The sequence below is a fragment of the Corythoichthys intestinalis genome, chromosome 22 (assembly GCF_030265065.1).
Source record: "Corythoichthys intestinalis isolate RoL2023-P3 chromosome 22, ASM3026506v1, whole genome shotgun sequence".
Lineage (NCBI taxonomy): Eukaryota > Metazoa > Chordata > Actinopteri > Syngnathiformes > Syngnathidae > Corythoichthys > Corythoichthys intestinalis.
The window spans coordinates 22,918,173-22,939,343 of NC_080416.1; the positions used below are offsets into that span (position 1 = coordinate 22,918,173).

The following is a 21,171-nucleotide window of genomic DNA, read 5'->3' on the forward strand; positions in this document are numbered from 1 at the left end:
CTCACTGGGATTAAACTCCTAAATTTCACCATTTTAATTTATAACTGTAAGCAAATTATTAACAATATAGTCCAGAGAGTTGTACAATGACGACAGGAAAAAGAAAAAAACGCATGCAAAAAAAAGAGTTGCGCATCAGGTAAATTTTCAATTACCGTAATTTTCGCACTATAAGGCACACCTGACTATAAGCCACCACCCACCAAATTTGACAAGAAAACGACACTTGTTCATAGACAAGTTGCACTGGAGTATAAGCCACAGATGTCCTCACTGTATTTTTGGGATATTTACAACAAAATATAGTAACCGATAACACTTTATTTGACAGCAGCATCATACAACTGTCATAAGACCAAATGAACCATCATGAAGCTTTGAACCAATTGATGCAAAGCTTCATTGCTTCAAAAGACTTATTTTGCCCATCACTGCTCCCTTGGGGGAGACAGTCAACCTCTGCTGCCACCTGCTCTCAACACTTGTTGTCCAACATGCCTCCTAGCATGAAAATTCATGTTCTGTGCTAATTATTTCTTCAGTTACTGTTCCAGTTGTTTCATTAATTGCTAGTTATGGTATTTGTGACACTTTATTTGACCGTGGCGCCATAAGACTGTCATTAGACAGTGATAATTATGACATGAGATTATCATGATTGCATTAATGAATGCTTGTAGCAGATGTCATTTAGTGTTATCCAGCAAATTATCTCACTTTTGAATGGATATAAAAGATCTGGGAGAAGAGCTGGACATGAATGGCGTTAGTAACATAATTTTCCGGAAGACACGTCATGACATCTGTCATAAGCATTCAGTAATGCCCATGACAGTGTTGTGTCATAATTCTGACGGTCTTATGATGCAACTGTCAAATAAAGTGTTACCTTTTAACCCAAATAAATCAACAAATCAGCCGCACTGAACTATAAGCAGAAAGATTCAAAATGAAGGGGGAAAAAAAGTAGTGCCTTATAGTCTAAAAATGACGGTAAGCTTAGTGAGACAACAGCTCCCCTTATTGGCGAAACAAATATTTGCAGGTGAACTTGACAGCTGTTTGACTGAGAAAAATACAGAGCTCAAACACACACTGAGCAGTTATGCGACAAAAAAAAACAACAACAAAAAACGACGAGACGAGAAATCATGCAAGTCGGGTACGTCATTACCCGGGAACTACCTGTAGTATAAAACGTTCTGTGTATATATTTTAGCAATATCCTTATATATCTGGTTTATTTTGTTGCTTGCAGTTTGCTGACAGTTAAAGACATCAAATCAATTTCAATTGGGAAGGCTGGCATTGAGTGATCATGTTTCAATGCTATTGATGGCGATAGACGTCCAATCCACTTTGACATGGGGGCTGGCAGCCATCGAATAGCAACCATTGTATTGATATTTTAAAATGGAGCTATATGACGGAAAACACTCGGGTGACTTGAAGTTCCGCTCTGAGACCCTCAATTTGGCCAAATTTCAAAATTGTCCGATATGCATGAGTGATACATCATTGGAAAGCTTAAAATCTCAATTTTCTGGGGAAAGAAAATTTTTGGACAGAGGGCTTTTTTTGTTTTTTTTTTAATGTTTTTTAAAACGGCAAAACCATATCTGGAGGTGACAGTACGCGAGAGCAGAATTAAAGACGCCATGACTTTAACGAGATATTATTGCGTACTTACCTTGTTTCGATCCAAAAACTCATTGTCGCATGTATCACTGAGTGTCAAGACACAGCTGTGAATGGCCACAGCTGGATTTTTGGGGATTTTATGGGTGAAACATGGTAATATAACAAGGGTCGCGATGCAGAAATCGCAGACATCATGGAGTGGTCGAGATTTTCTTTTTCATATATTTACCCTTTTAAACTTTTTTTTTTTTTTTTTTCCCCTTCGATTTTTTTGGGGGGGGTCGATTATTTATCATCTAACATATGGTGGAAAATGCGAAAGTAACAAAAAAAAACAATTTAGCAATAGTTATGTGTTAGATATACGTGATTTTTTTAGACCCCATTTTATTTCATTGTGACGTAATTTGTTTAAAATATGCGAGTGTATAATTTTTTAAACTTTTAAAGTTTTTTTTTTTTTTTTTACTAAATATTAGACATCAATTAATGATTCTAAGATTAAAATGACAGACGTTTCGAATAATAAATACGGTTACCTTGTTTTTATGGCTAGGTTGAAACAAATGCAGTTGCGCGACATCTGTAAACGGGGGTTTCCAGGGTAAAACGGACAAATTAAAAATAGTTCGGGGGCTTTATGCGCCATGAATCTGCTATGGCAGCACATAGACTTAATGTTCTATCAAATACAACAGTTGTTTTGGCTTAAAATACAGCAGTTTCTTTTAAAGAGGAGTGCAAGAGCAGAAACTGCTTTTTCAATCTTGTGTTTTCCGCTATATACATTTTAAAAACCCGGACTTTAGTTGCTGTTAGCTAGTGCAGGTGTACCTAAAGTAGCCAATGAATAGTCATTTGACTAGTCAAAAAATCTCACACACACTGTGTCACTGTGGGCGTTGTGTGGTGTTTTGTCCCTGTCAGATTGTTAAGTTGTTCCGTCATCGATGCTGCACGAATCTCTTAAAAATGGCGACGAATGCATTGGTGACGTAGGAAGGAACTCAACGTGTCTCGGTGGTCGTTTTGGGTGTTCTTGTGTCGAGTCCCTCGAGTTGTGTTCAGGAATATGGAGTTTGTGTTGTTTTCAAAGACATAATTGACATTATTACGGTTGTTTATCAACGGTCAATAATGTCCAGTCCACCATTTTGGGGTTTTGAGAAGCTCCAACCTTTTGTTTTCTTCCCCACAGTCTGGGCTCTTCGTCCAACCTGCTCTTGGGTAGAGATGAGTGGTTGGGCCGGTACTGTATCCTAATTCCTTTTTACTGCCCGCGTCTGTCTTCATGTTTGCTTCTTGGCTGAAAACTCCCTCCTCAGCATGTGTGTGTGATTGTGTTAGGGCCTGTCTTAAGTATCATTTCACGCTTCCCGGGCTGTTGTTTCAATCGTTCTGGAAGTGAGTCACTCATTTTTCATTTGAGGGGGTCTTGTGAAGGTTTTACAGCAAAATAACGAACCATTTAACATGTTTGATTTCAACCATTGTGAATCACAGTACCATTAAACAGGATTAGATTTCCCTCACTAAACACCAAATGGATTATGGGTAAAAATATTTTTTTTAAATAGGGGGTCCTGTGTTTTCACAGTTGCGTTTTCTGTGGTCACGTTGCTGTAAGCCAGTATGAAAATTACATGTGTGCCATGAAAACACTGTAATGGGGGGGGGGGGGGAATCCGTATTTGTATGTTGGCACTGTCGTAAACAGAAGACCCTCTATAGTTAATGCAACTAACACACTTGGCTTGTGTGATGTGTAGGTAACGTCACTGGAGAAGGACAAGTTCAGCATGCGTCACTCTTTACATGCTAGCTGGCTAGTTTGTGCCATATCGCTGGTATCAAGCTTACATTTTCAGCACTGAAAAAAAGAACATAACCCACTGACCGGTTTGTGTAAAAAATGTGAAGTGACCAAATTTGGACATATGGGGGCTTGACTCCAGTGATATGGAAAAAGTATTGTTGATCATTCTAAGCTGTTACACAGGTATGAAATGACCATTTTTTTTCTGTGTTAAATATTGATTTAAGTTTTATACTTGTAAATGCAATAATTTATCTTCCTGTTAAAAGTGAGGTCAACGTTATCTCAGCTTAACTTGAATGAGTTTTGCTACTTGAAATGTCTTTCCTGCAAAAAGTCAACTAAAAGCAAAACAAGTAAATCATCCTAAATATGGCAATAAACGCGCATGTAAACGTCCTAAGTGTCTTCTAGCTTAGCATGCTAGCATAAGCGCCTTGGGTTTGTTGTGATGTTCTGGCCAAGAATTCAAAGTGTTGCGCTTTCACTTCCGGAACAGTCCCGTTTTTGTGTGTCCGCCACAGGGTCCCCGAATGCATCACAGGCTTGTTGAAAATGGCTTCGTGTTTTTGCGTCGTGTCTTTTAAATGTGACGTCATCGCATTAGCTTCGATTTGTTTTAACGTGCACTCGTCTTCCGCTCAGGCCTGTGGCGCACATACCTCAAGGCGCCATGTTGACGGTAAACACCAGCAGCGGCATCAGCATCAAGTCGGAGCCAGTGTCGCCTGGCCGGGACCGCAGCACCCCTTGCCCTCCGCCAGCGCCGCCGCCCCCGTCCTCGGGCGCCACCCTGGCGGCGCCGCCCCAATATCCTGGCTCGCTTCTGTGCCTGGAGCCCCCCACGGGACGCTCGCCCGCTGACAGTGTGAGCAGCAACGCCAGCTCTTTCGAAGGCAGTGACCGCGAAGATACGGGCGGCGGCGGTGGCCCGAACAACACCACCACAACCACCATGGTCACGGCCGCCGCGGGGAACGTCGGGCAGGGCCGCTCTGACTTCAGTTCCTCGCCGGAGCAAGAAGGGGGCAACATCAAGAGGATGAGATTGGACGCCTGGGTCACCTAAGCTGCGGCCGCCAGCGCGAAGGGAGGTTCGGACGACACTTAAACACATCACGTCACGTTGTACACGCCACACGTGAGGACGTTACATACCGATGCCTCACCGCGCGCTTTTACAAGATTTTAGCCTCAGCACCGACACGTCTGCGCATGTTCATCCAGGAAAAAGTTGAACTGCTGTTGGTGCCTCAAGATGTTTTAGCTTTAATACAAAAGGCTTCTTCACTTCGAAATCTCAGGTTGTATCGATCCCATCAGAATTGTGTTTATTGGCCAAGTATGTTAGGACCATACTTGGGATTTGTCTCTGGTATTTAGAGCCATGCTAGTATTATAAGAAACAAGCTACATTTAGGACAAAGAGCCACTTAACCATGTAAAAAAAAAATGAAAGTAGTGCAAAAGCACCAAACAATGACATCTGAGCAATTAATGCAGAGATGACCCACAATATAAAGTGACTTGAAGTGCTGTAACTATGACATAGTGACAATAGTGCAACTGATGTAGTTGCTTAGTTATCACATCAATGGACTTTTTCAATTGGGAAGCAGGCGTACAGTCCAGACAGCCGCTATGAATGAATCCCACAATGCAACAGTTGAGTTTTCCAGGTATGGAAGCCTCTTGAATTAACGGTGAAACATTACCAACTGACAAGAGTCTAGTTGCATCCAGCCATTAGTTTTTCACCTCCACATTCAGCGGACCTTACTACCTGCTTAGCACGGATTTTGAACCTGTCCATTTTTCAGCAAATCCCTCCCACGCTGCAGTTCATTTTTTGGTTTTCTGGAGCGCCTGGTGCCAACGCCGTCTTGTCCTCGGAATGCCAAACGAAAGGCGACGCACACGAAACTGAGACTGTCGTCGCCACGCCGTGGTGTTCTCTCTCTGCCGGTACTGGTTCCGAAGGTCCGTCACTTTGTAGAAAAAGTCGCACTCTCCGCCGTGAAACTTTGATGTCCTCTTAAGCGCACGAGCTAGCCGTCTCCATCTTTTCTCCAAAGTGAACGGACGTTTTCTATATTTCTACCGCTTCCGTTGGCTTTTTGGCTTCAAGCGCGTGTATGTACATATGAGTATATTTGCATAGACTTTGCTAGCTAGCCCTAAAACAAAACACAAAAACCCACAAAAAAAAAATCAAGTCGACTCAGTGGATCTGTCCGCTATTATTATTATTATTATAAACAAGCGTGACGTTGATATGTTTGGGTAGCGTACCCCACTTAGCGCCTGCTCGGTCGTGTTGTTGTCATTTTTGCTACACACCCAACACGCACGTTGGAAAAGCAACACAAACACACACACAATCACTGCCCTCACGTTAGCCTAGCTTATCATATCTAGACACATTTATCCCTTTTTCTACGGCAACCAGTAAAGTCGACAGATTGTTTGATGTCATTTTTAATAGGAATTGGTTCCGTCGCCATCATTTCAGTGTGTGAATGTGTGTGCACAAGTTCTTTAGTCGAATTAGATGATGTCTACTCTGACCCCAAATAATCCCCCCTCCTTAAACACGCCTACTTGTGTGCGGTCACTTGACTGTTAAGCCCACGCGTGGACTGGCAGCGCTTAGTGTTGTAACACTTGATAATATTAAAAACAAAAAAAGACACAAAAAAAAAACGCAGAGCTTTAAAATGCTAAGCTCTGTTAAGACTGTTATTGCATTACCACAGAATCCACTTTTAAAAGACTCCTAGTCAAAAAAAATGGCAGGACGGATAAGTTCCGTCACTCTTTTGTTTTGATTGGACAATCACATTTTCAGAGATAGGTTGCTCAAATCTATATTGCCAAATAGTTTACTTTTTTCTCTTATGGAGTAATTTTACCAATTAAGGGTGGAAAACATGCTTTTTGACAGATAGCGGCGGTTCAGAGAATGTTTCAATACATCTCAATCACATTTGGAGATACATGGTTTACATTGCAACAGTTTTACAGTAAATTTAAGTTTGTTTTTTTTTTAAACATGAGATACATGCTTTTTAATGGGGGGAAAAATCATTTTGTCAACAAAGCAATATAAAATATATCAAAATATTAAGATCATTTTTCTCAAGTCTGGTTTACAAATTGAGAAAATCTCAAATGACACTTAGACACTTTGACATTTCAAAATATTAATACAGTGGTCCCTCTACATACAACGTAAAATTTTACTTGCTATTTGTTTCTACATATGAGAGCGACGCGTGGCGGATTTTCTTGGAAATCAACACAGGTTTCAAAAAGGTTGGTATAGGTGGTGAAACAAGGAAAAAGGTGATGCTTGCTTGAATTGAAGTTGCAAATGATAGAAAAATATGAGCATGGGATGCGCATCCGTGAGTAGGCTCAACAATACAGCCGTAGAATGTCTATATCTCCGCGGTCCTTCTCAGACCTCGTTCGCCAGTTATTATAAGTTAAGGTGAAAATTATTGTTGTGGTAACATCACCAAAGAAATCGCCTGCTTCGTCAGGTTATTATAATTTATTTCAGAACTTGTCCAACACAACATGCCTACTGTCCGCCGCAGTAGACAGTGTTCTCAAATACGGGTGTGCCATCTTAAGCACCACGCGACTCAATTCGATTACGATTCAGGGTGCTACGATTCGATTATTGAGCGATGATCAGGATTATCGATGCATCGTACATTACTAATTAATAAAGTAGCCAAACAAATTTATGTCCATTATTTTTTGAAAATATCCTAATGATTCAACAGGAACGACGGAAACATGCCCATACAACAAAAAGCTGCCCTTAAACTGCGTTTTTTTTTGTTTTTTTTTTCTTTTTACAAGAAAGTGCAAAAACATTCATTTTAAAGGCAGTACGTATTTCTCAACATGCCTACAAAATAAGATGCAAAAACATTAGCCGTTTCAAACAGCAGTACTTATTTCTCTCAACAATGCAATAAGTTGAACATTGGTGGAATGAGTTCCACTTTTTCTGGAAACAAAGAAAGTGTCTTTAGAAATAAGACTTCTTTTAACCAATATAATTTGTTTTCACAGATTTCTGTACTATTTCGCATGTTTGTAGTGTTACCGCTGAACTTAATCCTGGTTTTACACGTTCTGCATCTGGAATAACTTTTGTACACCACCAAACAACGAACAACTTGACATGAGTTGACACAGTACAAGAGGGTTTGTGTACTCACCTATGATAGACGGACACGGGACTTAGCAAAACACTAGGGACTTTTTCCAATTAACACGACTTGAACCTACTGCTGGACAACTGAAAAACAAGGGGCAACAAACTCTCTCTGTTCCCCCCCTCGCTCTAAAAAAATAGCTTGTGCACAGAAGACCTGTCTGTCTCATACACAAATTTATTATCCTGTTTTTTGAAAAGGAGTAAATCTCTCGCTTATTAACTGGCAACATCCATCATAACGTTGTGCGTGCGTGCGTTAAAGGTGGCCGGGCGGCAGACGTGTCTTGAATTTCGTTCCGCTACGAGCGGCTGTCATGACGTTATTAGGGAAAATCATCATTTTTGAACATTTATGAATCATAATCGAATCGTCACGTGTCTAATCGCGATGCATCTATTAATCGATTTTTTTTGGGCACCTTATTGTCAACAAAATATTAAAAGTGAAAGTAAACTCTCAACCGCACTGCTCCCTCTCTGTCACGTCAGCATGCAAAACACGTCAGCCACAATAGAACCAGATTAGCTACCATTACAGGAATCATTTTTTTATTAATAATTTGTTTTGCTATCTGTAATTGCCATTTGTAATAGTTCCAGCAGTATTTATTAAGGATTTTGTGTAAGTTTCTGGGCTGTGGGAACAAATTAATGGAATTATAATGTATTCTTATGGGGAAATCCTGCTCGACATACGACCATTTCGACTTACAAACAAGGTCATGGAACGAATTAACTTCGTATGCAGAGGTACCACTGTAAAATAATTGCAACTTAACTGATTGGGTGTCATTTGCCGTCACTGGCAGTGAATGAGTTAAAGATGTGATGGCAAAAATGATGCTGTCCATTGAACTGCATGTATGTTATTTTTTTTCCCCCAAAAAATATATTTAAAAAATTGTGGCCCTTAATATTTATTGGCCAATTACAGATTTAACCCGTTTTATCCCAATTTTTTCCAGACATCCTAACCAGATGTCATTGGTAGCCTCTTTGTCATCAATAATAAAGGTTTTTTTGGTCATTATTGGGACTAGTGGGTTCAAAGAGTTAAACAATGGCCGGCTGCAAAGTGACACCATCCCAACTGGTCGATCCTGCCCTGTGTAAGTCAAATGACAATATACACCACACTTGGACCCCTGTTACTTGTCATGTACGATGCTGTTATTTTATTTTTCAAATCAATTTCTTTGTGCTGGTTCAGTGCAGCTCCAAACAGTTAAAACGGAGCTTTTTGGTTTGTGTAGCTTGTAATTCTGGACCCCTATTTTTGTCACCGACATTCAAACTGGTTTCCTTTTTGTTCAAAGCAACTTGCACGATCGGACAATGCGGTATTAGCAAATGCAATAAAAGGAACGTACCAGTGAAATGCTGCAGTTTTCATCCAGATATAGAATATATTTATAAAGACAAATTGGTGGAATTTGAAATGTGTTTAGACGCATGGGACGCAGGTAAGCGATATGTCACACGCAGTCAGAATGATGTAGCAAATAAAATACTAAAGATGAAATTTATAGCTAATATATTGTGTTGAGCTAGTCTGCTATGGGTTTTGATGTAAAGATGTTTTGCCGTTTTGTTTTTCTTGAACGATATACAGTTTGTGTATATTTTCATATACAAAAGTATGCACTGATGTTATTGAAATTCTATACCGCTTTTACAGAAAGTGTTTGTTGTACCAAAGTATCCAAGTCCCTTGAAACCTTCTCCTTTTTGCGTATGTTTTACTGTATTTTATATATTAAATGACAAACGGAGTGAAGTTCAAGCGTGTGCTCGTCTGTTTCATCGCTTTTATTGAACGGGTTTTATCCCCGCGCGTGATTGGCCGCTCATAAATATTCATTCAAACTCGAGACAGTAATATTTGAAAATTTCTTATTTACAGTTGCTTTTAAGCTGTACAAAATATATTGTCTGATTTTGTAGGGAAAAAAAAAGAAATCTTTGTAAGGATGGCTTTCGTTAGTGTCCCACCTGGCAGTCAGCCCCACCAGCGCTGCTGGGGCGGAGGGGCCGTGGTGGGTGGCTCCACGTCGAAGACGGACTCCGTTCCCGTCGAGGAGGAGACGTAGTAGATGTTGGCGGCCAGCATGACCAACATCGGGAAGAAGGACAGGCCGAAGCCGAGGCCGCGGACGCTGCTGCCTAGCGACAAGCACAGCCAGTAGATCAACCTGTCAAGGAAAACAACAATGTGGTGAAGGGTCATATGTACAGAACTTTATAAGTTGTGTTATAGAAGCCAGCCAATTCTTAAGGCTAGTAGCTCAAGCTAGTGTGCTGTGCTTTACATATAGTGTATATAAATGTATTATGCAGTTTGTTGTATATTGAGTATTGAATGTCTATTTTTCTGTTGTACTTTCACAATATTAAGGCAAGTGTCTTCCCAAAAAAGCAAGAAAATACCAAGCCTTGTGGTTTATGGAAGTGCATTCATTTTTAGATGGCTGTCGGGCAGTGCAGAAGTGAAACGCACCGTTTTGGGCAGTACATGTACTATAATATTTTTGGCACGGTGTCGGTGGATTGGGATGTGTGCGTTTGTAAATCAAGCGCTCCCTTTCTGTGACGTCACACTCAAGTGTGCCGCACGGCTAGCGACAACAATCGCTTCGATGGTGTTTTGAAGATTGATATTGATTATTATGAGGAATGAGTGATGAACCTTACTATACTGGACTGTCTCAGGAAATTAGAATACACAATATTCTAATTTTTTGAGACAGTCCTGTGTATATATACAGGACTGTCTCAGGAAATTAGAATACACAATATTCTAATTTCCTGACTGTCTCAGGATACACACAATATTCACACAATACTCTTACACAATATTCTTATTTCCTGAGACAGTCAGGAAATTAGAATATTGTGTATTCTAATTTCCTGAGACAGTCCTGTATATATACACAGGACTGTCTCAAAAAATTAGAATATTGTGTATTCTAATTTCCTGAGACAGTCCAGTATAGTGTTTGCATTTTACAGTGTTAGTTATAAGTTAGTAATTTATTGAGAGGCCTTTTGGTTATTGATAGGCTTGCTGTCCTAACGTGTCTCCCAGGTTAAGAGAGTTGTTCCATGGACCAAGACCACAACAGTCTCCTCTCCTGTAGCACCAAATATATTTATTTGACGACAAAGCACAATACCTGTTGGGTTTATGTTTTAGTTCAGTGCTCATTATTCAGTAAGCACATCTTCAATTAAATTGACTAATTGATTGTGATTGACTCAAATTATATTTAATTGAAAAAATAAATATTGGCACTTTATTCGAAGTCAAGACTATTCTTGTCTTTGTTTTGTTCATAATAATGTTCATGTCATTATGATATCACATATGGCTCACAGTGCTCCTGGCTCAAATTACCAAAGACACACAGCTTCAGTACAGTGAATGAGGTATGTAATGAGTTTATCGGTCATTATTTTTCAATCATTTATTGTTTATTTAATTTTTGCACGATGAATGCAAATGGTATGTTGACATAACAAATCCCAAGCATCTTAGTTTGGAGACATTCAGTGGTGAATAAGCATAATTGCTGTGCTAAGCTGTGACCAGCTCTTGAACAAAGGCATCTACACTCACTTTGAAGGCAACGTGCATATTGGCCTAAAACCGATAATGAAAAGCCGATATAATTCTATATATGTCGATATTATCCGATATCATTTTCAAATGATTGACAACTCTAACGTCTCAACCGTCAAGGTTACAGAATTTTTAATGCCCCTAATATTTAATGCTTTGTAAGGCCTGAATTTTTTTTTACAAAACCCATTTAATGATTTTCAACGCTTTTTTTAATGACCCAAGTAAATAAGCTTTACTTCTTCTCACTCCTTTTCAAATATTCATATTTTGTTTTCTTATACAGTGATACCTCAGCTCACGAACATAATTGGTTCCCAGAAAGTGTGAGTAAGGCGAAAAGTTCGTCTTCCGAACATTTATTTCCCATAAGAAACCATTAAAATGAGAATAATCCGTTCCCAGGTCCCCATAAAACATAATTTTCTACTAAATAAGCCTTAAAACTACACAAAAATATGCCTTATTTTATGTAAAATAAATGTGCTATTGCATTGTAATTAGGGCTGTCAAAATTATCGCGTTAACGCGCGGTAATTAATTTTTAAAATTAATCACGTTAAAATATTTGACGCAATTAACGCACATGTCCCGCTCAGACAGTATTCTGCCTTTTGGTAAGTTTTACAGCAAGGTTTTTTTGTGCTGTCTAACAGCGAACTCTTGTGGTCGCTTTGCGACATGGTTTATTGCTTTCTTGCCAGTTCAATATGGCTGCACGACGTCTCGGGCTGACGCCTACGTTGTAATATGATCCTTGGACAGGATTTGTCCGTAAGTATGGTTGTTGTAAAGAATGTACATATTATGTTAGTAAGCGAAATGTTATATTTTTTGTATGAGACGCTTTTTGTTTATGTTTAGTGAACCTGTATAGCGTGCTAAGCTAACGTTGTTGCTAATGCAATGCTTGTGTACTTTTTTTTTTGTAGTTTCACTACGGTCTAAAGAGGACAGTGGTTTGAGGCCATTTTATTAATAAATCAGATGAAAAAGGAAGAAGTCTGATTATTAAGACATCGTTCACTAGCTGTCTAGCTTTGGAAAAAGTAGACGCTTCGGAGTGAGGACAGCATAGACAGATTTAAATGATAGTAGAGTGAAATGCCCACTACAGTCCTTATGTACCGTATGTTGAATGTAAATATCGATCTTGTGTCTTATCTTTCCATTCCAACAAATTATTTTACAGAATATATATATATAATTTACAGAAAAATATGGCATATTTTATAGATGGTTTGAATTGCGATTAATTACGATTAATTAATTTTTAAGCTGTAATTAACTCGATAAAAAATTTTAATCGTTTGACAGCCCTAATTGTAATTAAAGAAATAAACTGTACTGTATATTAAAGTCGTTTTATTTACCTTTGTGATGGTAGTTGATGGCTTGATGGAATGGAGTGGGAGGAGGAGGGAGGGAGTGAGTTACTGTTTGGAAGGAGAGTCACCTTCCATAAGGACTGTAGGTAACTCTTTTTCGGTCCCATAATAGCAAACGTACCCTCAATACGGTCCAAAATGTCTATCAAACACAAACCACGTCTGCGCTTGACGAAAGGGAGGGGACGAACTGGGACGCCGTGAGCGTGCGTCAGCTTCTCGTGGCGCTGTTCGACCGCGTGGTTTGGTTCGTCCGCTGAAAACTAGTTCGTCAGCAGAGACTATATGCTCGCGAATTTAATGTTCTTGAGGCGAAAAGTTCGTGAGCTTAAGCGTTCGTCAGCGGAGGTTTTACTCTATTTGATAATTGTTACTGATTATTGCTACTTATGTATTGAACATTTGAAATCAACATGTTCAGATAAACAAATAAAGCCTGTCCAACTCGGAATGACCCAAAAGACCGTTATAGCGAGGGGATTTAACATTTAACCACGACACATCCAATATGGTGGATGCACTTCCGCATCCCAAGAACAACCAATCACGATTTGTAGTGTTGTGGTACCTTCCGAAGACAAAAATGACGCTGAGCAGCGGCACCATTTTGATGAGGTCGTGGCTGACGTAAGACGCCAAGACAGCCAGCTGCAGGAAGTAGAAGAGGAAGAGCCCCACCGATTGGCTGACGTAATGCGCGTGCACCGACACCTTCTGGTTCGGCGATGGGTTCTGGAAACGCGGTTTCACTTCACCGTAGCGAATTCTGGCCACACCCTGCACCACCACACCTATATACGAACACACTCATGAATTCATTCACTGCCAATAAGTCACAAGAGATAAATGTACAGTTGATTAAAAACATATTTTTTAGAGTTCATTACCTAGCATTACTGGCACCGAGGCAAAGACGGCGCAGCGCAATGTGTAAACTACCCTGTGGGGGGCGCTGCCCATCAGCGGGGAGTCAAAGGGTAGGAGCGCGTACCCTCCCCACACCAGAAAGGGGAAAATTAGTGCGGCCGACGCCGTCCACAACGCCAGTTTGAGCTTCTCACTGCACACGTCACTCAAATCTAAAGACAAGAATCAGACCGGATGACTAGGCCATTATTTTTTGGTGTCATTGCTCGGATTTACTCACAGATTTTCTCCTTGGGTTCGTTACAATCGTAGTCATAATGAAGCGTCTCTTTGTAGTACTGTTGCTGGTCATCTTCATCAACGTCCAGTCTACTCTCTAGAGGGACGACCTCGCTGGACTGTCGCCGCACGATTTTCACCTGCGGCGTGAAAACCGGAGCGCCTTTTTCCGGCACCCAACTGGACTCGTCTTCGATTTCTTCTTCTTCGTCGTCGGCCAACGAGCCGTCTCCCTTGCTGTCCCTCGGCGATGCCGGCGTGTCGTCTCTCCACTTGTCGCCCTCGGGCATGCTCTCGCGCCACTTGGCTTTGCTCAGCCCGCCGTCATCGTCGTCAGGCGTCGGCGTTCCCGCCGACACGGCGTCTGTGTTCTGGCTCTTTTTCTCCCGGTCGCCGGGCCACGGCAAGGTGACGTCGTCAGCACCCGGAACGTCTTCATCATCCTTCGATTTTTCGTCTTCTTCCTCCTTGAATTCTACTTCTGCGGTCTTGTCGCTTGCAGTCAGCTGAATGGGTGCATTCAGAGTGACTGGCAGGAGCGTAGTCTCTTCGCCGGGCACCTGGCCGGACATTTTTGGAGCTCTCGGGAGGCAGGAAAAATGCAAAACTGTCTCTAAATATGAAAATGTCACACTAATGCAGTAAGAAACACATTCTCCATGTGGTCAGGGGCATCATTTAAATCCCTGTAGAGAGACACGATTTCAAAATTGGGTTTGAAGTTCATCACAATGCAGCGTTATTCAAAAAGAATGAAGCAGTGATTTTGTTTCCACAGTGAGCACATGTAAGTTACTAGAGGTGTGCGAAATTTCCGATTCTTGCCGTGCAAGATTCGAGAACGATTATCAAACATCCAAATTTCGATTATTGAAATATGTCAAGTAAAGCGGAACTAAAACACATTCAGCACAATCTTCGAGACGCAATGAGGAACGGACTGCATTGCGTCCCGAGAGTTAACATCATGCTTGTCATTACCGGGCTAATGACAATGCTCAAGTCACAGCTCTGGCTCTACTCATGCCGCTAGATAAAAAAAAACAATAATACCTGACTGCTGCCGACAGCCGCTACAAACTACGTCCATATCATGTTATGGTAGGTAATAGATATCATATGTATACAGAACTAGATACAACATGACAGACTCAATGGCGTTAGCAGCACATGTATTGAAAACTAGATGCAAAATGACAGACTTGCTGGTGTTGATAAACAGCCGCCATCTTAAAGCAGGAGACTTCTCTAGAAGTTCCACGGATAGAAACACTTGTAATTTTTAAAGGATAAATGTGACTTTGTATATTGTGACTAAATATTGCCATCTAGTGTATTTGTTGAGCTTTCAGTAAATGATACTGTAGCCATTTAACTGTTCTGCCCAAATGCATGATGGGAAGTGCAACCATGACTGTGCGTAGTGGTACCAATGGATATATCTTCTCTGCGTTGGGAAATAAGATAGGGTGTTAAGAAAAAGATCAATTACTACCTTTCTTCCCCACATTGCTTCCCACGATATTTCTAATTGTAGGGAGAGGGATTGTAAGGCTTTAGCCAATTAAAAAAAGGCTCCAAAGGCTGCCAAAATTCACTCTACTCATTTTATGCTGCCTTTTAGCTCTATATATAGGTAAAACGGCGCCATTACAGATTGAACGCGACAGCGCGTGAGTGGGTCGTTCAGCGCATGCGTTAATTGCATTAAATATTTCAACGTGATAATTTTTTTTTTTAATTAATTACCGCCGTTAACGGGATAAATTTGATAACCCTAACTTAAGCCCAAACTAAAGACTCTGGATGAGTGTAACATTATGTCCGTAACATTAAATACAATTAGAAAACGATTTAATTAAAATAAATATATATATTAAAAAAAGGCATGCCCGATATTTTTTTGGCGATTACGATACTTTGAAAATGACGTGATCGGACCCAATCGATCGCATCTCTAATTTACTGTTTTGAACTGTTAACTTGATACTGAAAAAATCGTTTATTTAAGCCTGAGAGGCTTTTTGTACAATTTTTGTAACTAATGTATGAAACATTGAAAGCAGCTAATAACTTGGAGGGGTTTGTGGGTGTCATCAATAATCGAATCGTAGCCTCTGACTCGTAATCGAATCGTTAGGTGCCCAAAGATTCCCACCTCTATAAGTTACCAAGATAGGAAATTAATGTTCATTGTGAGAATAATACACATCTTCTGCTTTGCTTTTAATACATAAAACCTTGCGCAATGAAACTGGCTCTTTTCAAATAACTGGGGTAACATATAGTTCTTTAACCCGTTATTGCCAAATGTATCACATTTGATACACCTAAAATTTCATGATTTTGAGACTAATTCAGAATTTTGACATTTCTTTTTGAAAAAAGAAATGATGGATGCAAGTCAACACATGCATCTGCAGATTCCATGAAAAAAAAAAAAAACAGGATTTAGCAAGGGTTATAGATATTAGAGGGCTTATTACACATATTCATTTTGACTTTTCTTTTTACAAATTTGGAAAAAAAGGTTTCATTAGGACCTTATTTTTCAAATTTTGGGATTCTCTGATAATTGCTTCATGTTGCAGGTATTTAAGGGTTATGTATTTATTGTTAGCTCCCCATTTACAATTAGTAACAAGTAAAAGGTGTGCACAAATTTTGCAACCACATTTTTATTATTTTGTATTTTTGAAAATACTTGTAATAATCAAGTTATCCAGGTTATACAGTCATGTGAAAAAATTAGGACACGCTATTGAAGCCTGTGTGTTTTCTAACATATTTGGTCATATGGATATTCAATATCGATTTGAACAGTCTTGAGAGATTCAGGTAATAGGACTAAACAATTAATAATGAAAAAAATTTTTTTTATAACTTTCTGTAAATGTAATTTTAAATAAATGCATTTTTTGTTGAGGAATAAATTAGGACACCCCCACATTCAATCCCACTTAAAATGGCTAAAATCAAACACAGTGGTATCAAATCAGGTGCACATGATTGAATGAACATCATTACCCAGTGTTTTGAAGGAGGCTTGCCTTATTTAAACCTCACATTCAGTTTGATTTGCCCCCGACTGTTTAAGTGAGAGAAAACACCGTGTTGAGATCAAAGGAGCTGTCTGAGGCCTTCGGAAAGAAGATTATAGATGCTGATGAGTCTGGTTAGGGATTTCAAAAGATCTCAAAACACTATAAAATCAGCCATTCCACTGTCGGGAAAATAGTGTACAATTGGAGGACATTCAAAACGACTGCCAACATGCCCAGGTCTGGCCGTCCAAGCAAGTTCACCCCGAGAGCAGACCGAAAGATGCTAAAAGAAGTCTCCAAAAACCCTAAAATAACATCACGGGACCGACAGCAGGTTCTTGCTACTGTTGATGTAAAAGTGCATGCCCCGACAATCAAATGAGACTTCACAATATTAACCTTCATGGGATGTGTGCAAGGAGGAAACCTTTGCTCTCCAAGAAGAACATGAAGGTGTAACGGTCACTTCTGTGATCCTCTTTATTCCTTAGGACATCCACCACACGGTGGCGCCTCTTTATGTTGTATGTTCACTTTCTTCTTCAGTTGCTACCTACTTTTTGGGGAGTCAAGTGTGATCATGTGTACATGGTCCGTTGTACTCCCGAGTGACGAGTGGTTGAGCTGGATTTATTTATTTTTGTCTATTAAAAGTGCATAAGTGGACGTCTGCTCCCTTTTTTTACCTTTTATGCACTCATCCTGCCCTGCCACGCGTTACAAATGGCGCCCGAACATTCTTTCCCTGGACCTCTGTCAAGCTTTGGATCCGAAGGTGACTTCGACTGCCTCACGTGGATGGTTGTTGGCGATTCCTGTGCCTCTGAGGATCGGAGTTTTCCCGACCGCGGCTGCGACATTAACGTGAGAAGGATCTGTCTATTTCTTGGATGTGATGGTCTGACCGCTGTTTCGACATTGGTTTGGGATCCGTCTATTTCCTGGATCGTCAAGGCGATACGACCTCAGGCCCAGACGTTGCCCCAGGATGGCGTCTGGTTGGGCTAATCATAAAAGAACCGATGCCTTTCACACTGACAGACTTGACCTGGAGTGAGCCGTTTCTGGTTGTTGGCCATGTTTTGTGCTGCTCTTCTTTGTTTGTCATGTGTTGATTTGGTTACCATATTTGCCCATGTTTGTTGTTGAAATTGAGGTTCATGTTTTTCAAAGCTTTTGAAGTTCAAAGAGTAAAAACCACAGTGCATTTGTTTTTCTTATCTTTCATATAGTCTTTGTCCTATGTGCCTTTCAGCTTTTACAGTCGTCTATGTTTAGCTGTTTTATGGTTCATCTTCAGCTGTGTACGGCTGTGGACAGCCTTTTTCTCATCAGGGGGGACTATGTAACGGTCACTTCTGTGATCCTCTTTATTCCTTAGGACATCCACCACACGGTGGCGCCTCTTTATGTTGTATGTTCACTTTCTTCTTCAGTTGCTACCTACTTTTTGGGGAGTCAAGTGTGATCATGTGTACATGGTCCGTTGTACTCCCGAGTGACGAGTGGTTGAGCTGGATTTATTTATTTTTGTCTATTAAAAGTGCATAAGTGGACGTCTGCTCCCTTTTTTTACCTTTTATGCACTCATCCTGCCCTGCCACGCGTTACAAAGGCCAGACTGAAGCTTGCCAGAGTGAATGTAGACAAAGACCCGGACTTCTGGAATAATGTTCTTTGTACAGATTAATCTAAAATTGAATTATTTGGACACCAGAAAAGAGGACATGTTGCCGTAAACCCAATACAGCATTCCAGGAAAAGAAACTTATTACAAATGTGAAGCATGGAGGTGGAAGTGTCATGGTTTGGGGATGCTTTGCTCCAGCAGGACCTGCCCAGCTAAATAAACATCATAGAATCCACCATGAATTCTATTGTCAGGGGTGCATATAATTTTTTCGCCCAGGTTCTCAGAGGAGGACCTGGAGATGTGACTTGGTCCTCATTGAGCTTGAGAGCCGACCCGCCTGATGCGATAAATTTATGACAAGCTTTACTGAGAGCCAATTAACTTTAATTAATTATATTAACAATTAATGCTTGATTAACATCGACTGGCACAACAAAATTGGCATTACTTTGAAGTGAAATGTAAAGAAATAAACATAAAAGCACCAATTCAAAATAAAGGGCATTATGCAGCTCCCACATTAACTCCAAGCCTTTTTAAAAGTGGGATGTCCTCCTCATAAGACCTCATTGAACGTGCATGTTTAGCTTTGTAAAATGCGAGCAAAAACACGTTTGTCAGTGCATGTCACTGTTCATTACCTTTATTCCGCGACTTGTCCATAGGGCGAGTGGGGTCATGTCTGACATCGACAGTTTGCTTAATTGCCACATGCTCTCTGTTTTGTTCGTGCTTTTCAAAGTTTGGATGGCTGAAATTCTTTGATCCTACATAAAATGCGCTGCTCTTATCGGCGACATTGGGATTCTCACGGCACATTTCGTACCGCATTTCCGTGCGAGCATCATTTGCTTCTAGCCATGGTACCTCCTGTAGCCACTTTTCAGCAAAAGTCCTTTTTTTCGGTAGCTCCGGTGACGTCTCTGTAGTCTGTCTTTTGACGGGGGTGGGGGAACACGGAAGTAATTACTCAGTGTGGCCTGCCTCTTCGACATTTTGAGAAGTTATTTTCTCGTGTCCGCCGCAAATACAGTGGTCAGCCATCGGTACGCAAAAGCGTATGGAAGCCGTTGAGGGCCAGCACGTTTGTCTACGTCCAGTACGCATGCGCACATGCGGACCACTTATGTGCACCCCTGTCTATTGTGTATCAGAGGGTGCTTGAGGAACATGTGAGATCATCTGAGAAAAATTAAAGCTGAACCGAAACTGGACCCTGCAACATGACAATGACCCAAAATATAACCGTAAATCCACCAACTACTGACTGAAAAGTCAAAGCAGAGATCTTAATCCCATTTACATGGTGTGGGGTGACTCGAAACGGGCTGTACATGCAAGAAACCCCTCAAACATCTCACAGCTGAAAGCGTTCTGCATTGAGGAGTGGGGCAAACTTTCTTCAGACCAATGTCAAAGACTGATGGATGGCTACAAAAAGCGTCTCACTAAAGTTATTTCAGCCAAAGGGGGTAACACTTGCTCTTAGGTGGGTGTCCTAACTTTTTCAACAGTTAGGATAAGTATATTTGTTGATATAGTGGGTTTAATGAGTAAAACAATGTTAATTTTGGTTGTTTACCTGCAATGAAATCACTTTCTTTTCCAGAGATAATGAAAAACAAGATTGATATGTGAACATTTCTTAATAAAGAACTGAATATTTCATTGGGTGTCCTATTCTTTTCACATGACTGTATGTCACAATAATTAGGGAGAAAAAATTCTTAATATTGGTCTTATTTTTTGAGTTGCACTGAAATTATTATACTGGTTTTCAACTTCCCTCAAGGAAACACTGCCGCCTATGGGTGACGTCTCCACAATCTTCCAGCCGCATGTACACATACATGTTCACCACGTTCACTTCGATTTATTATCCAAAGGATTTTGCAATTTTCATTTTGGTGCTTCCGTTTTTAATACCACAAAAATATGACATATGAACAGGACTATGTAAATTGTTTTGTACCCAGTGTAGGTGGACGTTAAGGTCAAACCTAACGAAGTTTTATGGCGTTTTTTTTTTTATTTAATATAATGCATTTTGGGGGGGTATAATGAAGTTTTTAGGCGTAAGACTTGAACTGACAAACACTACGAAAAAGACAGTTGACGTCTGCCATAACTTTAGAAAACTTAATACATGTGGCAGTTAAAAATGTCAGTAAAAATTTGACAAAACAAACCTGTTCAGCCGTATCGACGAAGGTGCGCTAGCTAACTAGCCAGCACCAAAGGAATGTAAAAGTTTCGACTTCCTAACTTTTTCGGCCGACTTTCACTAAAATTGAGCTCCAGTATGTTGCAATAATTCACTCACCTTCTTGTTAGTCAGCTTTTTACACGTCGAAGTGAGGCGAATTAGGGTGAAAAGTAGGAGCTTTCGGGTGATCTTTCGTCGTCACAAGCGGAAGTGAGAAAAGTTACGACAGGTGTGGCAGGTGCACACAATAGTGCCCATGTGGTGACGTCATCACCAGGAGTGCCCACTCGGTCTGATTCTCGATAAATCATTTCAACCTGAGTTGGCTCATTTTCGTTTAAATTTGTAAAATGTCGTCCGAAAGAGATTCCAAATTTTAAATAAACCGTATATTGATTTATAAACAAAACAATCGTAAATCATTTTATCTATTCACTTGTG

The 21,171-nt window shown here is 40.3% G+C and overlaps 2 protein-coding genes across 11 annotated transcripts in view; one reads left to right on the forward strand and one right to left on the reverse strand.

Moving 5' to 3' along the window:
* The window catches only part of LOC130910218 (myocyte-specific enhancer factor 2D homolog), a 140,059-nt gene extending 130,583 nt beyond the window's left edge, over positions 1 to 9,476 (forward strand). For 5 of the 9 annotated variants that reach the window (XM_057827277.1, XM_057827275.1, XM_057827279.1 and 2 more), the window contains 2 exons: positions 2,840 to 2,890; positions 4,103 to 9,476. In XM_057827277.1, the coding sequence (XP_057683260.1) occupies positions 2,840 to 2,890; positions 4,103 to 4,526 (475 nt within the window). In that variant the 3' untranslated portion in view covers positions 4,527 to 9,476. The remainder of the gene's footprint in view (positions 1 to 2,839; positions 2,891 to 4,102) is intronic. The other 4 variants (XM_057827281.1, XM_057827282.1, XM_057827284.1 and 1 more) reach the window with 1 other exon arrangement.
* tmem79a (transmembrane protein 79a) lies at positions 3,345 to 20,995 on the reverse strand. 2 transcript variants are annotated; one of them, XM_057827286.1, is made up of 5 exons: positions 20,848 to 20,966; positions 13,849 to 14,429; positions 13,589 to 13,780; positions 13,270 to 13,492; positions 3,345 to 9,886 (listed from the first exon to the last, which is right to left on the reverse strand). In XM_057827286.1, exons 2-5 carry the CDS (start codon positions 14,417 to 14,419, stop codon positions 9,694 to 9,696), a joined length of 1,179 nt encoding a protein of 392 aa, XP_057683269.1. In that variant the 5' UTR covers positions 14,420 to 14,429; positions 20,848 to 20,966; the 3' UTR covers positions 3,345 to 9,693. The 2 variants fall into 2 exon arrangements, with proteins under 2 accessions (XP_057683269.1, XP_057683268.1); XM_057827285.1 differs by having other exon boundaries at positions 3,347 to 9,886; positions 13,849 to 14,533; positions 20,848 to 20,995.
* Positions 20,996 to 21,171: the final 176 nt, after the last annotated feature.